Source organism: Oncorhynchus tshawytscha, linkage group LG30, assembly GCF_018296145.1.
Source record: "Oncorhynchus tshawytscha isolate Ot180627B linkage group LG30, Otsh_v2.0, whole genome shotgun sequence".
Classification (NCBI taxonomy): domain Eukaryota; kingdom Metazoa; phylum Chordata; class Actinopteri; order Salmoniformes; family Salmonidae; genus Oncorhynchus; species Oncorhynchus tshawytscha.
The window spans coordinates 16248417-16270390 of record NC_056458.1 but is presented as its reverse complement, the minus strand read 5'-3'; the positions used below and the strand labels follow the sequence as shown (position 1 = coordinate 16270390).

General features: G+C 44.2%; 3 protein-coding genes and 1 long non-coding RNA gene across 8 annotated transcripts; 2 read left to right on the top strand and 2 right to left on the bottom strand.

The window, feature by feature from the left end:
• Positions 1 to 2253: 2253 nt before the first annotated feature.
• Positions 2254 to 5281, top strand: LOC112250191 (tripartite motif-containing protein 16-like). The gene is made up of 7 exons (XM_024420127.2): positions 2254 to 2933; positions 3074 to 3169; positions 3438 to 3671; positions 3873 to 4029; positions 4130 to 4186; positions 4299 to 4352; positions 4439 to 5281. The coding sequence occupies exons 1-7, from the start codon at positions 2373 to 2375 to the stop codon at positions 4987 to 4989; spliced, it is 1710 nt and encodes a 569-aa protein (XP_024275895.1). The 5' UTR covers positions 2254 to 2372; the 3' UTR covers positions 4990 to 5281.
• Positions 5282 to 9174: 3893 nt separating this feature from the next.
• Positions 9175 to 12135, bottom strand: LOC112250193 (zinc finger protein with KRAB and SCAN domains 8-like). Of its 4 annotated transcripts, XM_024420132.2 has the most exons (4): positions 11829 to 12135; positions 11589 to 11613; positions 10640 to 11319; positions 9175 to 10460 (listed from the first exon to the last, which is right to left on the bottom strand). In XM_024420132.2, the coding sequence occupies exons 3-4, from the start codon at positions 11302 to 11304 to the stop codon at positions 9578 to 9580; spliced, it is 1548 nt and encodes a 515-aa protein (XP_024275900.1). In that variant the 5' UTR covers positions 11305 to 11319; positions 11589 to 11613; positions 11829 to 12135; the 3' UTR covers positions 9175 to 9577. The 4 variants fall into 4 exon arrangements, with proteins under 4 accessions (XP_024275900.1, XP_024275901.1, XP_024275902.1 ...); XM_024420133.2 differs by lacking the exon at positions 11589 to 11613; XM_024420134.2 differs by lacking the exon at positions 11829 to 12135 and having other exon boundaries at positions 9175 to 10361; positions 11589 to 11729.
• Positions 11699 to 13878, top strand: LOC112250204. Of its 2 annotated transcripts, XR_002953507.2 has the most exons (3): positions 11699 to 11805; positions 12134 to 12670; positions 12780 to 13878. It is a non-coding gene; the product is annotated as an uncharacterized LOC112250204 (long non-coding RNA). The 2 variants fall into 2 exon arrangements; XR_002953506.2 differs by having other exon boundaries at positions 12134 to 13878.
• A 709-nt stretch (positions 13879 to 14587) lies between these two features.
• Positions 14588 to 18270, bottom strand: LOC112250205 (NF-kappa-B inhibitor alpha-like). Its single transcript, XM_024420152.2, has 6 exons — positions 17368 to 18270; positions 17161 to 17278; positions 16719 to 16920; positions 16488 to 16576; positions 16083 to 16313; positions 14588 to 15908 (listed from the first exon to the last, which is right to left on the bottom strand). The coding sequence occupies exons 1-6, from the start codon at positions 17859 to 17861 to the stop codon at positions 15867 to 15869; spliced, it is 1176 nt and encodes a 391-aa protein (XP_024275920.1). The 5' UTR covers positions 17862 to 18270; the 3' UTR covers positions 14588 to 15866.
• Between the last annotated feature and the right edge of the window lie 3704 nt (positions 18271 to 21974).

Here is a 21974-nt window from a genome sequence, read left to right as displayed (position 1 = left end):
GTTCTGTTCCGTTCTAGAGAATGGGAATAATCTAGAATAATGTTCTGTTCCGTTCTAGAGAATGGGAATAATCTAGAATAATGTTCTGTTCCGTTCTAGAGAATGGGAATAATCTAGAATAATGTTCTGTTTACAAGATACACCTACAGTTGAAGTGGGAAGTTTACATACACTTAGGTTGGAGTCATTAACACTCGTTTTTCAACCACTCCACAAATTTCTTGTTAACAAACTATAGTTTTAGTAAGTCGGTTAGGACATCTACTTTGTAATTTGTCCAAAAATTGTTTACAGACAGATTATTTCACTTATAATTCACTGTATCACAATTCCAGTGAGTCAGAAGTTTACATACACTAAGTTGACTGTGCCTTTAAACAGCTTGAAAAACTACAGAAAATTATGTCATGGATTTAGAAGCTTCTGATAGGCTAATTAACATAATTTGAGTCAATTGGAGGTGTACCTGTGGATGTATTTCAAGCCTACCTTCAAACTCAGTGCCTCTTTGCAAAAGAAATCAGCCAAGACCCCAGAAAAATAATTGTAGACCTCCACACGTCTGGTTCATCCTTGGGAGCAATTTCCAAACACCTGAAGATACCACGTTCATCTGTACAAACAATAGTACGCAAGTACAAACACCATGGGACCACGCAGCCGTCACACCGCTCAGGAAGGAGACGTGTTCTGTCTCCTAGAGATGAACGTACTTTGGTGTGAAAAGTGCAAATCAATCCCATAACAACAGCAAAGGACCTTGTGAAGATGCTGGAGGAAACAGGTACAAAAGTATCTATATCCACAGTAAAATGTGTCCTATATCGACATAACCTGAAAGGCCGCTCAGCAAGGAAGAAGCCACTGCTCCAAAACCGCCAAAAGCCAGACTACGGTTTGCAACTGCACATGGGGACAAAGATCATACTTTTTGGAGATATGTCCTCTGGTCTGATGAAACAAAAATAGAACTGTTTGGCCATAATGACCATCATTATGTTTGGAGGAAAAAGTGGAGGCTTGCAAGCCGAAGAACACCATCCCAACCGTGAAGCACCGGGGTGGCAGAATCATGTTGTGGGGTGCTTTGCTGCAGGAGGGACTGGTGCACTTCACAAAATAGATGGCATCATGAGAAAAGAAAATTATGTGGATATATTGAAGCAACATCTCAAAGACATCAGTCAGGAAGTTAAAGCTTGGTTGCAAATGGGTATTCCAAATGAACAATGACCCCAATCATACTTCCAAACGTGTGGCCAAATGGCTTAAGGACAACAAAATCAAGGTATTGGAGTGGCCATCACAAAGCCCTGACCTCAATCCCATAGAAAATGTGTGGGCAGAACTGAAAAAGTGTGTGCGAGCAAGGATGCCTACAAACCTGACTCAGTTACACCAGCTCTGTCAGGAGGAATGGGCCAAAATTCACCCAACTTATTGTGGGAAGCTTGTGGAAGGCTACCCAAAACATTTGACCCAAGTTAAACAATTTGAAGGCAAAGCTACCAAATACTAATTGAATGTATGTAAACTTCTGACCCACTGGGAATGTGATGAAAGAAATAAAAGCTGAAATAAATCACTCTCTACTATTTTTCTGACATTTCACATTCTTAAAATAAAGTGGTGATACTAACTGAACTAAGTCAGGGAATTTTTACTAGGATTAAATCTCAGGAATTGTGAAAAACTGAGTTTAAATGTATTTGGCTAAGGTGTATGTAAACTTCTGACTTCAACTGTAGATTATTAAACTGTGTGATTCAGAGGGCATGTTGACCCAGATGGGACAGGCAGAGATTTGACCTTGTCCTTTAGGCTATGTTTACTGTAACTGTGTTGTGTACATATAAACATGATGGTGCTGTGTCCTAGATTTAGGGTTCTCAAACCTCTCCGCAGGGACTCCCAGACAGTCCATGTATTTTAACTATTCCACAGCTAGCACACCTGATTCAAACTGTCAACTAATTAATCATCAAGCCCTTGACTAGGTGAATCAGGTGAGTTAGTTCAGGGCTACAACAACATTGGGAAACATTTGGGGGTCCCAGAGGAGAGGTTTGAGAACCACTGTCCTAGATTTCTTTTACAGAGAAGAAGCAGGACAGACTGTTTTGACCGTGGACGTTGTCAGCCACCATTAAACTCTCACTGCTTTTGTGTCAACAAAAACATCTGAGTGTCTTTTCATGTTTTCTCTGTTTACACTAAAACACAGCCTCACCTTTAAATACCTGTGGAGGGGGACTGGGCTCTGGCTTTACTCTCTTTAAACACAGGTCAGTGGAGAATCATTCTGTGATCAGTCAGTTCTTTTCTCCTAACAGGTTATTTCCCTGTCTCAGACAGTCTGACCCAGCAGGACCATGGCTGAGTCTAACTTCCCCCTGCCTCCAGATGGCTTCACATGTCTTCTGTGTGCAGACATGCTGCGAGACCCCATCACCATCTCCTGTGGAGACACCTACTGTCTGGAGTGCATCAAGATCTACTGGGACCAGTACGACCACCTGGGGGTGTACAGCTGCCCACAGTGCCGGGCCACTTTCAGCCCTCGCCCCGTGCTGAGACGCAATGTGCCCAACGTGACCCAGGAGCTCGAGCTGCAGCCCTTCCCCTACCTCCAGAGGGATTCACTGTGTGACTTCTGTGTAGGCCGCCGCAGCAAGGCTGTCAAGTCCTGCCTGATGTGCCTGGCCTACTACTGCGAGACACACGTCAAGCCTCACTACGAGTCGGCCACCTTCAAGAGGCACAAGCTGGTGGATGAGACGGGTCACCTGGACAGGAAAATCTGTCCGCAGCACCAGAAGGGCCTGGAGCTGTTCTGTCGCTCGGACCAGATGTGTATCTGTGTGCTGTGTACAGTCAGGGAGCACCGCAGCCACAACATCATCTCTGCTGAGGAGGAGCGCGCTGAGAAACAGGCAAGACTGCTCTTACACACTGGAACAACCTACCCTCACCGCTCTACCAGTACATGACAACTGCAATGCTATGGCTGAAACTCATTTGAAACTTCTAAAGACAAAAGGGTCTTGTGGTTCCTCTTACTCTTCTTCAACAGAAAAACCTGGCAGTGACCCAGTCTGAGGTCCAGCACATCATTCAGGAGCGGATGAAGGAACTGCAGGAGTTGAGACACCATGTTGACGTTCTCAAGGTTAGGTCCATTTCCTAGGTCAATTTATGGTACTTTTTATGAGACTACATCCCTTCATTAATGGTATATTTGTTTGATCATAAACTTTTGTCTTAGAGGCACAAAATCATTACTATGATATAGTATATGAATTAAAACAATGTGAGTTTGCAATGTTTTGTTTTTAATTATATACACATATATACACACACACACACACACACACACACACACAAAACAACACAATGATATTTGTGTAATATACAGTATCTCCCTTCCCTAACGTCAGAGCAATGCCCAGCGGGTGATATCGGACAGTGATAAGATCTTCAGTGAGATGTTGCAGGCAGTGGAGCGATGGCACGCTGAGGTGAGCCAGCTGACTAAGGCCAACATGCAGGTGGCCATGTCACAGGCTGAGGGATACGTGGAGCGGCTGGAGCAGGAGATCCTGGAGCTGCAGCGCAAAGATGTTGAGCTGCGCCAGATCCTGGACACAGAGGATAACATCCACTTCCTACAGGTAGTGGACTAGAGGGAGGGGGGACACTGGGCTGTCGGAACAAGGATCAGTACAATATTCAACAAAATATTATGAATCTAGCATTGGCATTACAATGAAAAGCAAGTCTATTCAATTCAAATATGTTATTCTCCTTGTGTCTATTTAATAAAAAATGACTCAATGAAACAGTATTTCATATCTTACTTCTGCACTACGTAGAATTTCCCCACGCTGTGTGTTCCTCCTGAGCCCACGGTGCCCAAAGTACTAATCAACCCCCAGTTCTCCTTCGGAGAGATCACGAAGACTGCCACCGACATGAAGGAGCATCTAGATGACATCTGTAAGAAGGAGCTGAGCAAAATCTCCAAGCTAGGTTAGTATATTAATGCGACTTAGACGCCTATAACACAGCCTTTGTACAGCAAAAATATAGCATTACATTGTGATAACCAACTGTAATTTTACATTTACAGTAAGTGATACCCCTGTTTACATACTTTCACCAAGAGGTGGAGACAAACAATTCAAAGGTATATATATTTATGAACTTTACATTGGTTTGTTATCTGTGAAAAATTATAATTTTTTCAATCTGACTATCTCTGATGATATAATCCATAATTTGTTCCGGCACTAATACAGCACCCTCCAGGGCAGATTTTCAGGAACCCAAAACTAGGGCAGACTTCTTGAGATGTGAGTGGTCTGTTCTTGTCTGTTCTTCATACCAACTCAATCATATCATTTTCTGATAACGCCAATAAATATTACTTTTCCATCAGATTCCTGTCCGCTCACCTTTGACCCCAACACAGCCTACAAAGAACTGGTTCTGTTTGAGGGGAACCACAAAGTGATGCGGAAGAAGACAGTCCAGTTTTACCCGGACCACCCCGAGCGATTCGATGGCTTCTCCCAGGTTCTATGCAGGGAGTCACTGGGTGGGTTCAGGTACTACTGGGAAGCAGAGTGGAGCGGGGAGTTCTCAATCGGAGTGGCCTACAAGAGCATCAGCCGCAAGAGTAAGAACTCTCACAGTCTGCTGGGCTACAACGACAAGTCCTGGAGTCTGCTCTGCTCTGACTCGGGCTACTCCGCATGGCACAACAAGATGGACAAAGACCTGCCAGAGGCCCCGCGGGCCACACGGGTTGGAGTGTACTTGGACTACACTGCCAACACGGTGGCCTTCTACTCTGTGTCAGAGGCCATGGAGCTGATCCACAAATTCAAGGCCCAGTTCTCTGAGCCCCTGTATGCAGGCTTTGGAGTGGGTTCTTCCGTGTCCCTCTGCCAACTAAAGGAGAACCTCCATCTTTACCGAGCACAGTGATAACAGACCGAAGGGCATCTACTCAGTGGAAATACCACTATGTAAACTACACATTGCTAATGTTGCACACATTACAAAACATTTCAAATGTAACACATTTCAATAAAAATTAAAATTGTATGAGTGAAGAGTTAAGGATATTGCAAATGATAAAAACAAACTATAATCAAATCATTCCTTTGACTTTATTACTGTGACATGTAATCTTAGTCAAAGAAAATTCCTAAATTGGAAATATATCAATGGTTCTCTTTACAAACTGTGCAAGTAAATAAATATGAACATCCTCCAGCTACAGTATCTGATACAAATGTGTATACAGTGTATTTGGAAAGTATTCAGACTCCTCCCCTTTTTCCACATCTTGTTACAATATAGCCTCATTCTAAAGTGGATTTTAAAAAATCTCATCATTCTACACACAATACCCCATAATGACAAAGTGAAAACAGGTTGACATTTTTGCAAATTTAATACAAATAAAAAAAAGAAAGAAATTGAGCTCAGGTGCATCCTGTTTCCATTGATCATTTTTTTAGATATTTCTACAACTTGATTGGAGTCCACCTGTGTTAAATTCAATTGATTGGACATGGTTTGGAAAGGCACACACCTGTCTATTTAAGGTCCCACAGTTGACAGGGCATGTCAGAGCAAAAACCAAGCCATGAGGTCGAAGGAAATGTCTGTAGAGCTCCGAGACAGGATTGTGTTGAAGGTAAATGTCTGGGCAAGAGTACCAAAAAATTACTGCAGCATTGAAGGTCCCCAAGAACACAGTGGCCTCCATCATTTTTAAATGAAAGAAGTTTGGAATCAACAAGACTTTTCCTAGAGCTAGCTGACTGGCTGGCCAAACTGAGCAATCGGGGGAGAAAGGTCAGGGAGGTGACCAAGAACCTGATGGTCACTGACAGAGCTCCTCTGTGGATATGGGAGAACCTTCTCAAAGGAAGAAGCATTCCAACAATCGGGCCTTTATAGTAGAGTGGCCAGACGGAAGCCACCCCTTTGTAAAAGGCATATAACAGCCCGCTTGGAGTTTGCCAAAAGGCACCGAAAGTATTCTCAGACCACGAGAAACAAGATTCTCTTGTCTGATGAAACCAAGATTGAAGTCTTTGGCCTGAATGCCAAGTGTCACATATGGAGGAAACCTGGCACCATCCCGAAGGTGAAGCATGGTGGCAGCATCATCATGCTGCGGGGATGCTTTTCAGCGGCAGGGACTGGGAGACTAGTCAAGATCGAGGGAAAGATGAACGGAGCAAAGTACAGAGAGATCCTTGATGAAAACCTGCTCCAGAGCGCTCAGGACCTTAGACTGGGGCGAGTGTTCACCTTCCAACAGGACAACGACCCTAAGCACACAGCCAAGACAACGCAGGAGTGGCCTCAGGAACAAGTATCTGAAAAAGCTTGAGAGGATCTCCAGAGAAGAATGGGAGAAACTCCCCAAATAAAAGGTGTGCCAAGCTTATAGCATCATGCCAAAGAAGACTCAAGGCTGCAATCGCTGCCAAAGGTGCTTCAACAAAGTAAAGGGTCTGAATACTTACAGTAACCAGTCAAAAGTTTGAACACACCTACTAATTCAAGGGTTTTTCTTTATTTGTACTATTTTCTACATTGTAGAATAACAGTGAAGACAAACTATGAAATAACACATGGAATCATGTAGTAACCAAAAGAGTTTTAAACAAATCAAAATATACTTTATATTTGAGATTCTTCAAAGTAGCCACCCTTTGCCTTGATGACAGCTTTGCACACTCTCGACATTCTCTCAACCAGCTTCATGAGGTAGTCACCTGGAATGCATTTCAGTTAACAGGTGTGCCTTGTTTAAAGTTAATCTGTCTAGGACTGGGGTTCCTCGCCAACAGCCAATGAAATTGCATGGCGCCAAATATAAATCCGAAATCTCATTAAATCAAATTTCTCAAACATACAAGTATTATGCATCATTTTTTTTGTTTGAATTTTACCCCTTTTTCTCCCCAATTTCGTGGTATCCAATTGTTAGTAGTTACTATCTTGTCTCATTGCTACAACTCCCATATGGGTTCTGGAAAAGACGAAGGTCGAAAAGCCATGCGTCCTCCGAAACACAACCCAACCAGGCCGCACTGCTTCTAAACACAGCGCGCATCCAACCCGGAAGCCAGCCGCACTAATGTGTCGGAGGAAACACTGTGCACTTGGCGACCTGGTTAGCGTGCACTGCGCCCGCCACAGGAGTCCCTTCCGGCCAAACCCTCCCTAACCCGGACGACGCTAGGCTAATTGCGCGTTCAGGTCCAGTCGGACGAAAAGTTCAAAAAGTTATATTACAGGTTGAAAAAAACTTGTCAAACTAAGTATAGAATCAATCTTTAGGATGTTTTTATCATAAATGTTCAATAATGTTCCAACCGGAGAATTCCATTGTCTGTAGAAAAGCAATAGAATGAGAGCTACCTCTCATGCGAAATGCGCGTGACTGAGAACGAGGCTGCTGGCAGACCCCTTAGTCAAACAGCTCTCATCCGGCCCCCCCTTCACTGTAGAAGCCTGAAACAACGTTCTAAAGATGTTGACATCTAGTGGAAGCCTTAGGAAGTGCAAAATAACCCATATCCCACTGTGTATTCGATAGGGACTGAGATAAAAAACTACAAACCTCAGATTTCCCGCTTCCTGTTTGGATTTTTTCTCAGGTTTTTGCCTGCCATATGAGTTCTGTTATACTCACAGACATCATTCAAACAGTTTTAGAAACTTCAGTGTTTTCTATCCAATACTAATAATAATATGCATATATTAGCATCTGGGACTGAGTAGGAGGCAGTTTACTCTGGGCACGCTATTCATCCAAAAGTGAAAATGCTGCCCCTATCCCAAAGAAGTTCATTTGTGGAATTTCTTTCAATCTTAATGTGTTTGAGCCAATCAGTTGTGTTACAGGGTAGGGGTGGTATACAGAATATAGTCCTATTTGGTAAAAGACCAAGTCCATATTATGGCAAGAACAGCTCAAATAAGCAAAGAGAAACGACAGTCCAACACGACATGAAGGTTAATCAATAGGGAAATTTTCAAGAAATTTGAAAGTGTCTTCAAGTGCAGTCACAAAAACAATCAAGCGCTATGATGAAACGATCATGAGGACCGCTACAGGAAAGGAAAACCCAGAGTTCCCTCTGCTGCAGAGGATAAGTTCATTAGAGTTACCAACCTCAGAAATTGCAACCCAAATAAATGCTTCAGAGTTCAAGTAACAGACATCTCAACATCAACTTTTCAGAGGAAACTGCATGAAAATCAGGCCTTCATGGTCGAATTGCTGCAAAGAAACTACTACTAAAGGACACCAATAATAAGAGACTTGCTTGGGCCGAGAAACACGACAATGGACATTAGGCGGGTGGAAATCTGTCCTTTGGTCTGACGAGTCCAAATGTTAGATTTTTTTTACCCCAACCGCTGTCTTTGTGAGACGCAGAGTAGGTGAACCAATGATCTCCACATGTGTGGTTCCCAATGTGAAGCATGGAGGAGGTGTGATGGTGCTTTGTTGGTGACACTGTGATTTATTTAGAATTCAAGGCCCACTTAACCAGCATGGCTACCAAAGCATTCCGCAGCGTTATGCCATCCCATCTAGTTTGCTCTTAGTTGGACTATCATTTGTTTTCAACAGGACAATGACCCAACACACCTCCAGGCTGTGTAAGGGCTATTTGACAAGGAAGGAGAGTGATGGAGTGCTGCATCAGATGACCTGGCCCCCACAATCACCCGGCCTCAACCCAATTGAGATGGTTTGGGATGAGTTGGGCCGCAGAGTGAAGGAAAAGCAGCCAACAAGTGCTCAGCATATGTGGGAACTCCTTCAAGACTGTTGGAAAAGCATTCCAGGTGAAGCTGGTTGAGAGAATACCAAGTGTGTGCAAAGCTGTCATCAAGGCAAAGGGTGGCTACTTTGACAAATCTAAAATATATTTTGATTTACTTAACACTTTTGGTTACTACATGATTCCATGTGTTATTTCATAGATTTTATGTCTTCTATTATTCTACGATGTAGAAAATAGTTAAAGAAAGAAAAACCCTTGAATGAAGGTGTCCAAGCTTTTGACTGGTACTGTACATACATCATGCATAAAACATATTGATTCTAAAAATAAATACAGTACACTGTCACACAATGTTTTCTGATCTCTGTTCTGAAAATAAGTACTACCATGATCACAAACAAATAATTAAAGATTAACTATCACAATATCAAAATGCATGAAATACCTCTATCTTGGATCAAGGGCATCTACAAAAAAAATAATAAATAAAGAACAAGTCATTTGCGCTTGTTTACATGGAAACATGGGAGCGATGTTCCACCAACCAGTTCACCTGTGAAACCCAAAGCAGTGTCCTCTGTTTATGGAACACGCCAACAGAAAACACTGGTAGTTTTCTCACAAATACATCTGCCTACGTAGGACATTTACAGAGAAAGCCACCTGACCAGTCCTACTTCAAGTCCTTGTTGTGTGTCAATTCTCACGAGGCCTCCTCCCAGCCAGGTGAAGTGCTGATAGTTAGAGTATCAGCGTGAGTGAGAGAGGTGACGTGCCCCTGGCCCTGGCTTGCTGTGGGAAACCTGGTGCCTCTTCATGGTGTCTTTGAGTTTGAAGGTCTGTCCACAGTCAGTACATTGAAAGGGTCTCTCCCAGGAGTGGATGCGTGTGTGTTTGTTGAGGGTGCGGCGGTGGCAGAAGGCCTTGCCACACACCCCACAGACGAAGGGCCTCGCTCCCGTGTGAATGTTCCTGTGCTCCTCCAGGTTCCTCTGCTGGGCGAAGCAGCAGCCACAGTCTGGGCACTGATGGGAGGGCGAGGGTGATGACTGGCGAGTGTAGAAGGAGGGTGAAGGAACACCCGAGAGGGTCCCCCAGGTCAACTGTCCATCTTCAGAGATTAGCCTTGTGTACCTGGCAGTAAGCTCAGTCTCGTCACTAGAAGCATTACTCCGCAGTCCGGCTATCACTGGGCTGTTCTGGACATGTGGATGATAGGCGTCAGGAGCTAGGGGTGGGGGTGACTGTGGGGAGGGGATCTGACTGGACACTGTGGGTGTTGGATGCGTGTACATGGTGGAGGAGAGAGGGTTGTTTCTGGGAAGGAAGATGTAAGGTGTGTCCACAGACATGCTTTCATGTTCTGTTGTTCTCACAGACATTTGGATGGGCTCTGGAGGAGCACTCTCCTGATGCCAGTCAGGATCTTCCACTTCCTGCTTACACACAAAGATGGACCCTTCCTCTGGGACCCTCTTATGCTCGTCCTGCTCCTCCTGATAGCTGGTCATCCCCACGTCAGGAATCTCCAGGCTGAAATGGACAGACTCCAGTTTAACTGTCTCCAGCTGGTTGAGAAATGACTTGGTCAAAGCATCTGGCTGATCACTGGTGCTCTGCATCTTGACACTCCTTTAAATTCAAAAAATGAAATACAATCAAGGGCACTTACATTTCAAGAGATAAAGGTTAATCATAGTGAATCGTTGTTGTGATATGAATGTGACTAAACAATTAAAAACTTAAAACACTGAGGATGATAGAATAACTGAAGATACGATAAGATCAATAGCAGCCACACATTGACCTACCCTTGTTCATGTGCCTCTGTTGAGCTCTGTGCTGTGTCTGTCTGTGTAGGGGCAGGCGAGGAGACGGTGAAGACCCCAGACCCAAGCCGCTGCTCAGCCATGCTGATTGCTTCCTCCATATCCCTGGGCTGCCGCTTCTGCACCCAGGCACCAGCCTCCTTTGGCAATAGGGACAGAAACTGCTCCATGGCAACACACTGCTCTACTTGTGCAGCAGTCCTTAGGTCAGGCCTAAGCCAGTGCTTAGCAGCTGAGTCAAGCCTCTGCCCCAGCTCTCTGGCTCCCTTCTGGGTGTCGTACCTCAGGGACAGGAAGTCCTGCCTGCTCTTGTCCTCCACAGTCCACATCTGTCCCTGTTCCCTGGTCTGGGAGGCATTAGTCAACCCCTGGGGTCTGATCGGTTGACTCTTCTTCTGTGTCTCCTCTTGCAGCAGCCCAGCCAGCCTAGCAACCCAGTCCTCTGGGTCTTTATCTCTCCCTGTTGTCATCCCAGGCCTTCTCTGTTCCTCTTCATCCTGCGGTGAAGACCGGTCAAGGGTTTTGGTTAAACCATCCTTGACCAGCTGGCTGAGGACCTTTTCCTGGATCTCCCCCTGTCTGGTCAGCGCTTTCAGCTGTTGTTTATGCACATCCAGCAGGGACACCAGGAACTCAACTACATTCATATTGATTGCAGGTGCCTATGGTGAGAGCAGTCAAATAAATGGACTACTGGATCACAAAGGCATATATTACCCCAAAATCATTGCTAGCTAATTATTAGTCAAATTTTCAGTAGCTTCACTGCAACATAATTAGTTAGCAAGGTGGACAACGTTAAGTGGGAGATTTAAACGTTTTTTTTGTTTGTTTTTAAACGACAGCAAAATGATATGATCTGAAAAGGTATTACACAGAAAAGAACATAACTCAAAGTAATAGAATTTACCTGTGATTGTTAATTACTCACCGTGGACGTTTCAGTAGCTAGCTAGCTACAAATAATATTTTGACAACAATGGACGAGAGGAATGTTTACAATGTTACACCACACAGGCGTCGTCACAATCAAATGGTACCCCCGGAAACAATAGAAAACTGTTTACGTAACGTTAGCTAGCTAACTGTAGACTAACTTGCACGAAATACAATACAAGTAAAATACCAAAAGAAGCCTTAGCCTCACGGTCAGTAAACGTTATTTTTCTACCTGTGGTTTTGGTCAGCTTGATAGTCGGTGAAAGTTGTCTATAGCCTGTCTGGTCAGCTAACGTTGGTTAGCTAGGCCAGTTAGCTAACGTTATCCCTCATCCAGAGATACATTTAAAGAGTTAGCTAGCCAGATGTACAGCCTTTTAAACTTTCACAACCTCTTAGATCACGTGTTAGAAACATAGCCAATCAAGGCTTAGGAGGTTATCAACATTTTATTTTCACAGAATGTATTATAAAGTTACACCCAAGTTATCGTCATTGCCCAGTGGCACAATCATTACCAAATGTTTATAATCATAGAGACTCCAAGAGTGGAACCATGGAAGTGGTGCGGCTATTTACAGACCTACTAGCAGTGCACAGACAGCAGCTACAAGCCCTGACTGTACAGGGAGAGATCCAGACTCTATGGTACAGTTACTGGAGAAGGAGGTGCTCAGGAGAATGGAGCCCAATGTGAAGCTGGAGGAAGTGGAGGATCAAGCCTGAGCCCAGAACAGAACAGAGACTACAGCAGCAGGGCTTCAGCTCTATAAGGTATGACCCAGAGAGACCGCCCAGGGAGCTGGGGAAAGGGCTGGAGAGTGCTGCCCATTACTGGCTCTGAGGAGGACAGCTGTGGATGTGGTGAGGTGTGTGGCCCTGCAGAGTTCTGTATCCCTTCTCCCCAAAGACATTGGAGACTGAGTGCTGAAACAGTGCCCCCAGGAGATGGAGGAAACTATCTGCATGGCTAAGGAGTACCTGAACAACACACCTGGGGAGTAGAGCAGTGAGATGGACAACCACTCTGATGGAGAGGGGTACTCTGTAGACCAACAGAGAAGAAACAGCAGGGTATGGACAGATCATGTTTTGAGTATTTCTTACACTCATATCTTCCCTACAAATATTGTGGGTTTATTGGAATGCATTTGTTTATATGTCTATTTCAATTTATTTTCAGACATGCAGAACCTAAAGTTAACTGTGAGAAGATTAAAGTCACAGGGCTGTGCCCAGGGTTGTTTCTGAAGAGGATAGATGTGTCGAGTCTGCCTGTACTTTAGTTTCAATATAGATGCCAGACATCTGGATGACATTTACAGTGAGGATAGGAGACTTGATGGGGAAGATGATTTTGCTGAACATGAGGACTGGGTTAAGGAGGAGATAAAATACAATAGCCAGTCTGAAGTAAAGGTTGAGATCGGGTCAGCCTCTGAGATGGGACAGTCTGTTGACATGGCTAGAAATACTGAGAAGGTTGAGAGGGGTCAGCTAAGAAACATAGCAAATCAGATGCATGTCTCTGGGAGGGCCAAGAGATGTGTATCTGCCCATCATCTCCTTGTCCAGCCCTACACCGCTGAGAGAGACCCTCTCCTACCTGAAACTTAAAAACAAAAGATCCCTCCCATAGACCAAGCCACTGCTGTCCTGACTGTGGTAAGAACTACAAACAGGCTGACTTTGTCAGTAAACACAGTTGCAGTGCCTTCCCTAAATTCCACTGTCCTGACTGTGACCAAACCTTTACTTCTCAGACATGCCTGACCCACCACCCCAGAATCAATAATACAGTTGTGGGCTGCCCTGAGTGTGGAAAGCAGTTCAGGGACAAGTATAATCAGAAATCTTACGAGGACCCACACAGGTGAGACCACTTATACATGTATAGACTGCGGGGACGTCTGTTTTCAGCTGAAAGGGCTGCAGGAGAAACAGCAACATCTACACAGAAAAAGGCCATTCCACTGCAGTGTGTGTGGGAGGGCTTCCATCACAGCCACAACCTGACAAAACACAAGCTTCTTCACTCCCAGGCAAAGCCCTTCCTCTGTACCCGCTGTGGAAAGAGCTTTAACCTCAATGACAAGATGCTGAGGCATCTGAGGACGGTGCACGATGAAAGCATGTTCCCTTGGATGTGGTACAGCGGAAGGGCATCTTCCCCTAACCCTGCCTTGTTAATAATGCTTACATCTCAGATCCTTTCAACTGCTTTAGTCCCAAACCAGCTAACTAAATTACTCCATATGTTCAACAATAAACATTTAACATCAGCCTACTTTAGTGGACATAATTTATTATCCACATTAATCTAGCAACATTTAAGTTACTACACCAGTTTCCCCATGATGCACAAAGACTATTTTGGATCTACAGACTGAGTCTCTGGCAAGTGTGACCAATGAGTGCAGGTACTATGATTGTAACAGGCAGCAGGTAGCCTAGTGGTTAGAGCTTTGGGCCAGTAACCCAAAGGTTGCTGGATCAAATCCCTGAGCTATTCTGTTCCCCGGGTGCCATGGATGTCGATTAAGGCAGTCCCCCACACCCCTCTGATATTAAACAGCATGATCATTACACAGGTACCCCTTGTGCTGGGGACAATAAAAGGCCCCTCTAAAATGTGCAGTTTTGTCCCACAACACAATGCCACATGTCTCAAGTTGAGGTAGCCTGCAATTGGCATGTTGACTGTAGGAATGTCCACCAGAGCTGTTGTCAAGATAATTTTGTTAATTTCTCTACCATAAGAGTTATTTAAATGGACATATTTCCTTATATGAACTGTAACTCAGTAAAATCTTTGAAATTGTTGCATTTGGCGTTAATATTTTTGTTCGGTATAATTATGTAGCCTCGGCTCCCGGATGCTGTAACTGTATCTGTATCGAAGCTGTGCATGGAAGTAAAGCTTGGCTACAACTTTGATACAGAATCCATACTGATGAGTGTTCAGGGAAAATAACTCGCAGACACTGCATATCCTCTTAATACTCTATACATTTGACAGTTTTATTACAATAATCATGTAGACATCATGCTCCTGCTGACGAGCAAATACAGAGGCATCCTAGCCTGTCAAATCACCAGTCAATCCTTTTTCAAAAGAATACAAAAATAAGTCAAAAATACAGAAAGCGAATATACACCAGATTAAACCCTTGTTCTGGAGGGTCTCCGTGTCTGCTTTTTGTAGCTCCGTCTTTAATTTGTGAACTATACATCAAATGAACTGAATGACATCACTCCAGCGTATTCCAGGGATAGTCGTCAGGCCCTGGTTAGAGCACTCATAGTCAGGGACTGATTCATTACTGAAATTGTCACATCACATTACCCTCTACCCATGTGATAGGTCAAAAAATCTCAACTCATATAGACTTGCAGAGGTTCCCAAATGCCGTTAAATGATCATTTATTTCAACTTGAGGCAAAGATGATTTAGCAATGTGTTGAGTTTGCCCCTCTCTTTTCTCCTCCCATCCCTTGTTAACTACTTCCCTTGGCATGCATAAACCTCTACCTTATGTACATTCACATCTTCCCCTAACCCTGCCTTGTTAATAATGGTAACATCTCAGATCCTTCTAACTGCTTTAGTCACAAACCCACATCTCTCATCTATAGCCTAAAAGATAGAATCCGCAGTAGGGGAAACTGCCCCACGGCTGTTTTTGTTTTGTTGACGAAGCAGAGCTGGGAAGCGTTGGGTCTCATGGTAAAAATAAATGCACTATATACACTGCTGTTCTATCTCGCGTCCAATCATGTTCGAGAGAAAAACACAGTTCATTGTTTGCAGTAACTTCTTTGTTGTTGTCATATCGCAAACGGGTGTGGCAGTTTTACCATGAAGGACTCCAGCTTTAAAGTTGGAATCTGTAGTGGTGAAACTGGCAACTAGTTTGACAGAACACAGCTTTTGTTTGGATCATTCTCCCATGCGTAAGGTAGACAACACTAGTCTTGGCAAGCTTAGCTCCAGACAAACACTAAAACCATGTGACCCAACTAACATTAGCTTACCCCCTGCACAATGTAAAGGAACTAAATTGACACAGGAACAACTGATCAATTAAATCGAATGACTTAAGTCCGGACTGGGTTGAGAACTGGACCTACTCTGCAGCCTTGCTATATACAATTTACAGGCACACATACATACACGAACCACACACACACAAATGCTCATGATGCACATCAATCGCTTAGCCCAACAGCAGCGCCATGACTCCATGTGGCTCAGGTTCCATGTTCATGGTTAGTGCACTCGTTGTCCATTGATAACAACGTCATCAAACTCCTACAGGAGGCAAACGCAGAGAACAGCAGAGTCATGGAGTCATATAAACCCAATAGTAACAATTACAGCCATGATGGACACTGTGTGACTTCTGAAATGTCAATAGATCTATGACAGACAAATAAAGAAGTTCATATCTGCAGTGCCAACTAATCTCCCCCAAGCCACCCTCACCTCTTCACTCTCCCTCTCCTCTTCGTCCTGGGCCTGTGCGTCAGAGGCCCCTCCAGCCTTGAGCAGGGCCTGTACCTCCTTGTTGGGCCTGTGCAGGGAGCAGTAGAGGGCTGTGTGGCCTGCATAGGAGGGCTGGTCTACATTGGCTCCCCTCTGCAGCAGTAACTGCACCACCCTGGGGCTCTGGGACTCCACGGCCCAATGGAGAGGGGAACGGCCTGAGCCTGGGTCCTGGGGTTGCAGAAAGGGAGAGAGAGGCAGTGAGTGGATCATCATAACCTTTAAGTGTAATTATCTTGCTCAGCAGGTGAGGGGACATTTAATGACTTTAGTGAATGAAGGGCTGAGGCATGTTGGAACCCAGCAGGCATGGAGGACCCACCCTGTCTATATCAGTCTACTCACCCTCTGGTTAACATCAGCTCCTGCCTCAATCAGCATGCTGATTATGTCCTCCTTGCCCCTCTGTACTGCCAAATGCAGTGCACTCACCCCTAAAGGAGGGAAAGAAAGAGAGGGAGGGTGACATTACAAATAGAGAAACCTAAAAGGTAAAACAGGGATGATAAAGTTACGGTATGTAAAGTTTCTAACGGTACAACGACAGGCTACACGTCGTCTGGGCGATCTGTGTACCCGAGTAGTTGGTGACATGTAGATAGTCGGTGCTCTGGCAGTTGGAGGTGATCTCTCGTACACAGTCCTGCCTCAGCTCCCTGACAGCCAAGTGCAGCGGTGTGTTCCCTCCTCTCTCCTGGAGCTCAGCACTCGCACCGCCCCACAGCAGCCCCCGCACACACTGGGACTGGTCCACTATGACAGCCAGGTGGAGGGCAGTCTGACAGAGGAAGTAAGGAGGAGGAAGAAAAGAAGTGGACATTGAAAATAGAGGAAAACACAATAGAGACAAAAAGTCCCCAAAGTAGGAGATTTGAGAAGGCCAAATGAAGAGTGAGGAGACCAATAAAATGAAAGTGGACACATGTTAATTACATGTTAATAAACCCCCCCATTGGGAAACTCCCTATGCTGGTGTGGCTGATCTCAGCTCAGAAGAGCAGTGTGTCCCTGTGCTTACCTGTCCCAAGTGGTTCTGGATGTCCAGGTAAGGCACCCAGCTCCTGTCCAGAGCGATCACCCCCAGTAAGTATTGTACGAAGGCCCAGTGCTCGTGGATAAGAGCCAAGTGAAGAGCCCTATGAACAAAGGAGATGTTTGAGATAACAATGACAAATAGCCAACAAACTGCTGTTCATCATGTGAATAGTAACGAGAGCCTACTCACGTGTCTCCATCCTCAGACACAAAGTTCAGTGTGTTGAGCATCTCGTCTCTCCTTTGTCTTTCCTCCTCCAGGCTCGGTGCTGCTTGCCTCCCACGGTCGTCGACTGTGTAACTGATAACTGGTTCATTCAGGTGCATGGTCCCCAGCCCCTGTGATATACTCCCCACCGTCTCGTCTGTAATTGAGTCCCCTATAGCCGAGTCCAACCTCTCTCCACCACCCAGTGAACTAAAGTCCATAGGGTGCTTGTCAGTGTCATCCAGTGAGGGGTAGGAGGCCGTGTGAGGAGGGGACCTGGGCCCCCAGGTTTTGGATGTCTCATTGCTGAAGGAGTCATCCAGGCTCAGCGCTGTTCCACTCAGACATTCTAGCCCACTGTCGCACCAATCATCCGGTGCAGAAGTACCCAGAGTTTCGTGTTTGTCAAGCCCGAAGCCAAGCATAGGCCGTGCATGCTGCTTTCCAAAATCGCACCTGGGCTGAATACCAGCCATTACGAATACTGTTGCTAGCTAGCTATTCGTTTTTTATAATAGACTATTTTGCAACAGCTGGTTAAAATCGAATGATTCTAGTAACCAGTTTGCAAAAGCAATGTAGCAGGCTAGCTGTGCTTTCAAGCTGGTAACTGATGTTCAAGCAGTTAGTTAGCTAGCTAGCACGCTAAAGGTGCTAGAGGACCAAGTCTACGAAAACAGTACAGGGCGCTGCATCTAAGCTCTAACTGATATCATCAAAGTTAATCTTTGATGGTTTTTCACGGAGTAAAATAAATATTAACGTTACCGTGCTAAATTGTTTACAGGTCAAGTCGTCTCGCGAAAGGAGATGTCCTGGGGAATTCCCAAAGCCTCTCCAGCCAAGTCTGTTAGAAGGAGTAGGTCCTGTGCGCATGCGTGAAACTGTATATCGGATAGGTCCTTTATTACGGTACCACGGACAGAACAATGAGAAAAACATATTTGACTGTACTGCTGTTATAGTGAGGTCAAATCAACGTTTATTGGTCGCGTACACAGTTTAGCAGATGTTACAGCGGGTGCAGCGCTATGCTTATGTTCCTAGCTCCTAACAATACAGTAAAATGTCAAACAAGTACACAAATAATAATAAACATTTAAAAAACACAACGCACACTAAGAATGATATGAACAGCAGTAGATATATTAGTGAGCTATGTCACTTTGCTTCTGGACCAGAGTCTGGAATATAAATATCACTTAGAAAAGTCCTCGTTTTTGAAAGAAAAGCACATTTTTTGTCCATTAAAATAACATCAAATTGATCAGAAATACAGTGTAGACATTGTTAATGTTGTCAATGACTATTGTAGCTGAAAATGGCAGATTTTTTATGGAATATCTACATAGGCGTACAGAGGCCCATTATCAGCAACCATCACTCCTGTGTTCCAATGGCACGTTGTGTTATCTAATCCAAGCATATACTTTTAAAAGCCTAATTGATAATTAGAAAACCCTTTTGCAATTATGTTAGCACAGCTGAAAACCGTTGTTCTGACTAAAGAAGCAATAAAACTGGCCTTCTTCAGACTAGTTGAGTATCTGGAGCATCAGCATTTGTGGGTTCAATTACAGGCTCAAAATAGCCAGAAACAAAGAACTTTCTTCTGAAACTCGTCAGTGTATTCTTGTTCTGAGAAATGAAGGCTATTCCATGCGAGAAATTGCCAAGAAACTAAAGATCTCGTTCAACGCTGTGTACTACTCCCTTCACAGAACAGCGCAAACTGGCCCTAACCAGAATAGAACGAGGAGTGGGAGGCCCTGGTGCACAACTGAGCAAGAGGACAAGTACATTAGAGTGTCTAGTTTGAGAAACAGACGCCTCACAAGTCCTCAGCTGGCAGCTTCATTAAATAGTACCCGCAAAACACCAGTCTCAACGTCATCAGTGAAGAGGCGACTCCGGGATGCTGGCCTTCTAGATAGAGTTGCAAAGAAAAAGCCATATCTCGGAATGGCCAATAAAAAGAAAAGATTAAGGTAGGCAAAAGAACACAGACACTGGAGGAACTCTGCCTAGAAGGCCAGCATCCCGAAGTCGTCTCTTCACTGTTGACGTTGAGACAGGTGTTTTGCGGGTACTATTTAAAACTTCTTCGGGATCGGTGTCCCTTCCAATGGACGGTTGAGCTAACGCAGGCTAATGCGATTAGCATGAGGTTGTAAGTAACAAGAACATTTCCCAGGATATACACATGTCTGATATGGGCAGAAAGCTTAAATTCTTGTTAATCTAACTGCACTGTCCAATTTACAGTAGCAATTACAGTGAAATAATACCATGCTATTGTTTGAGGAGAGTGTACAATTTTGAACATAAAAAGTTATTAATAAACAAATTAGGCATATTTGGACAGTGTTGATAAAACAAAATTTAACAGAAATGCAATGGTTCATTGGATCAATCTAAAACTTTGCACATACACTGCTGCCATCTAGTGGCCAAAATGTATATTGTACCTGGGCTGGAATAATACATTGTGGCCTTTCTCTTACATTTCAAAGATGGCGGTACAAAAAATAATACAAAAGAACGGTTGGTTTTTTCTTTGTATTATCTTTTACCAGATATATTATGTTATATTCTCCTACATTCCAAGAGAAGCCAGACTTCCACCAAAAACGTCCCAATTAAAAACATAAAATAATATGTCTTTGGTCTCCGTGTTTCATAATTCTCCTTCAATTCGCAAGAGGCTGAATATATCTCACAGGAGAAAGCATCTGTCTATCTACGTGTATGCCATCTATCTGAAGCGATCTGAACTCCCTTGACAGAAAAAGTATAACAAATGTGCCAATCAGCGTTGAGCTAAACCAAGCGAGCTCAACTGTGAATGGTTCTGGCACACCCAAAAAAAGAATCAAGGGAAGACAGTTCGGATTTGGCGTCACTCCTATCAAATCCCATTGAGAGCATATGTCATTGGCAGAAAAATCTTGAATTGTTGCATCTCGTTGTGTTGGGCCTTTCCTAAATTAACCATGGATGGAGATAGGGATTTGGACTTCTGGTTTTACTTAATTCACCGTACTGGCCAATGATTATAACAGCGATTCTGATCCAACCATTAATTCATACATTGTTGTGCCCCTGGCCTGAGAGGATGGAAGTTCAATATGTAGCTAGATGTAGAAGGCTAATGTTAACTAGCTAACATTGCCCATGAATGAAAGGGCTTGGCTTCCCCAGGGATTTGACCCACGCACCACTACTGATGGCCTGTAGTAGGGTGAACAGGCCGTGGCTCTGGTGGCTGAGGTCCTTGATGATCTTCTTGACCTTCCTGTGACACCGGGTGCTGTAGATGTCCTGGAGGGCAGGCAGTGTGCCCCCGCTGATGCGTTGGGCTGACCTCACTACTCTCTGGAGATCCCTCGGGTTGCGGGCGGTGCACTTGCTGTAACATGCGGTAATACAGCCTGACAGGATGCTCTTGATGGTGCATCTGTAGAAGTTTGTGAAGGGCCAGGACACATTTCTTCAGCCTCCTGAGGTTGAAGAGGCTCTGTTTTGCCTTCTTCAATGTCTGTCAGTGTGAAGGGACCATTTCATATCATCAGTGATGTGCACGCAGAGGAACTTAAAGCTTTTGCCCCTCTCCACCGCAGATAATACATTATTAATACAAATTTGGGCATCATTCATCTCAATCAATACATGACTTACTTTACATAACGATTGCTGGGTTTGCTCGGAAAGCCTGCTTTATGTTGCATAGGTGTCTGTCTTTAGAAGAGCACAATTATCAAAATGGTATTGATCCTTGATATCACCATCAATTCGTTTGATGACATTAACTGTAATAATCACTAAACAAACAAAGATAATTTGCAGTAGAAAATAGCACTTGAAGTCAAACATGCATTTCATGAGGATACACGGGATGGCGCCAGAGACCTATACGAAAACCATGTTTTGTTTTCCTCTTCGTCATCTGTAAGCAAAAGGAACATTAACGAAGGTTATCAAGGACAAACAAAGCTCTATTTTATAGGATTCATTAGCAACTAATTCGCTGCATGAAATATTGGTATGAGACGTTCCAAAGATAGGCTAAAACATTTCAGAGAAGTAAAATACAGTTCTGAAAAAAGTCAAAAGGAAATGGAGCGATGAAAGAGGCTACACGACGTGTCGTGCTTTTGTGTGAAAAGGATATTCAAAGAAACTGAACAGGAATAACTAAGTGTCAGAGAATTAAGAGGGTTGTTTGAAGGTGAGGTGTGTATGTGTGTGTGTGTGCATGTGCTTGCATGCGTGTGTGAGAGGGAGGCACTTAATTATAATACCTTACCGCACTCTCTCCTCCAGTATCACCATCCAAAAGAAGTGAAATGGAGAGAGAGAGAGAAAACATGGTCAGCCTCCATCCATGTATTGATTTGGAAGGTGGGTGTGCTTGTGTGGTGGTATGGAGTTAGAGATGGGAGGGAAGGGGTTAATAAAACACCTGGCCAAGTACATTCATTTCAGCAAGCTAGTGGCCCATGGAAAAGTATGTCCTGTGTAGGGATGTAACTAGCGTAAACCCCACCATTAGTTCAGCATAGCAGAGTAGCATGTGGCTGTGCCAAAGA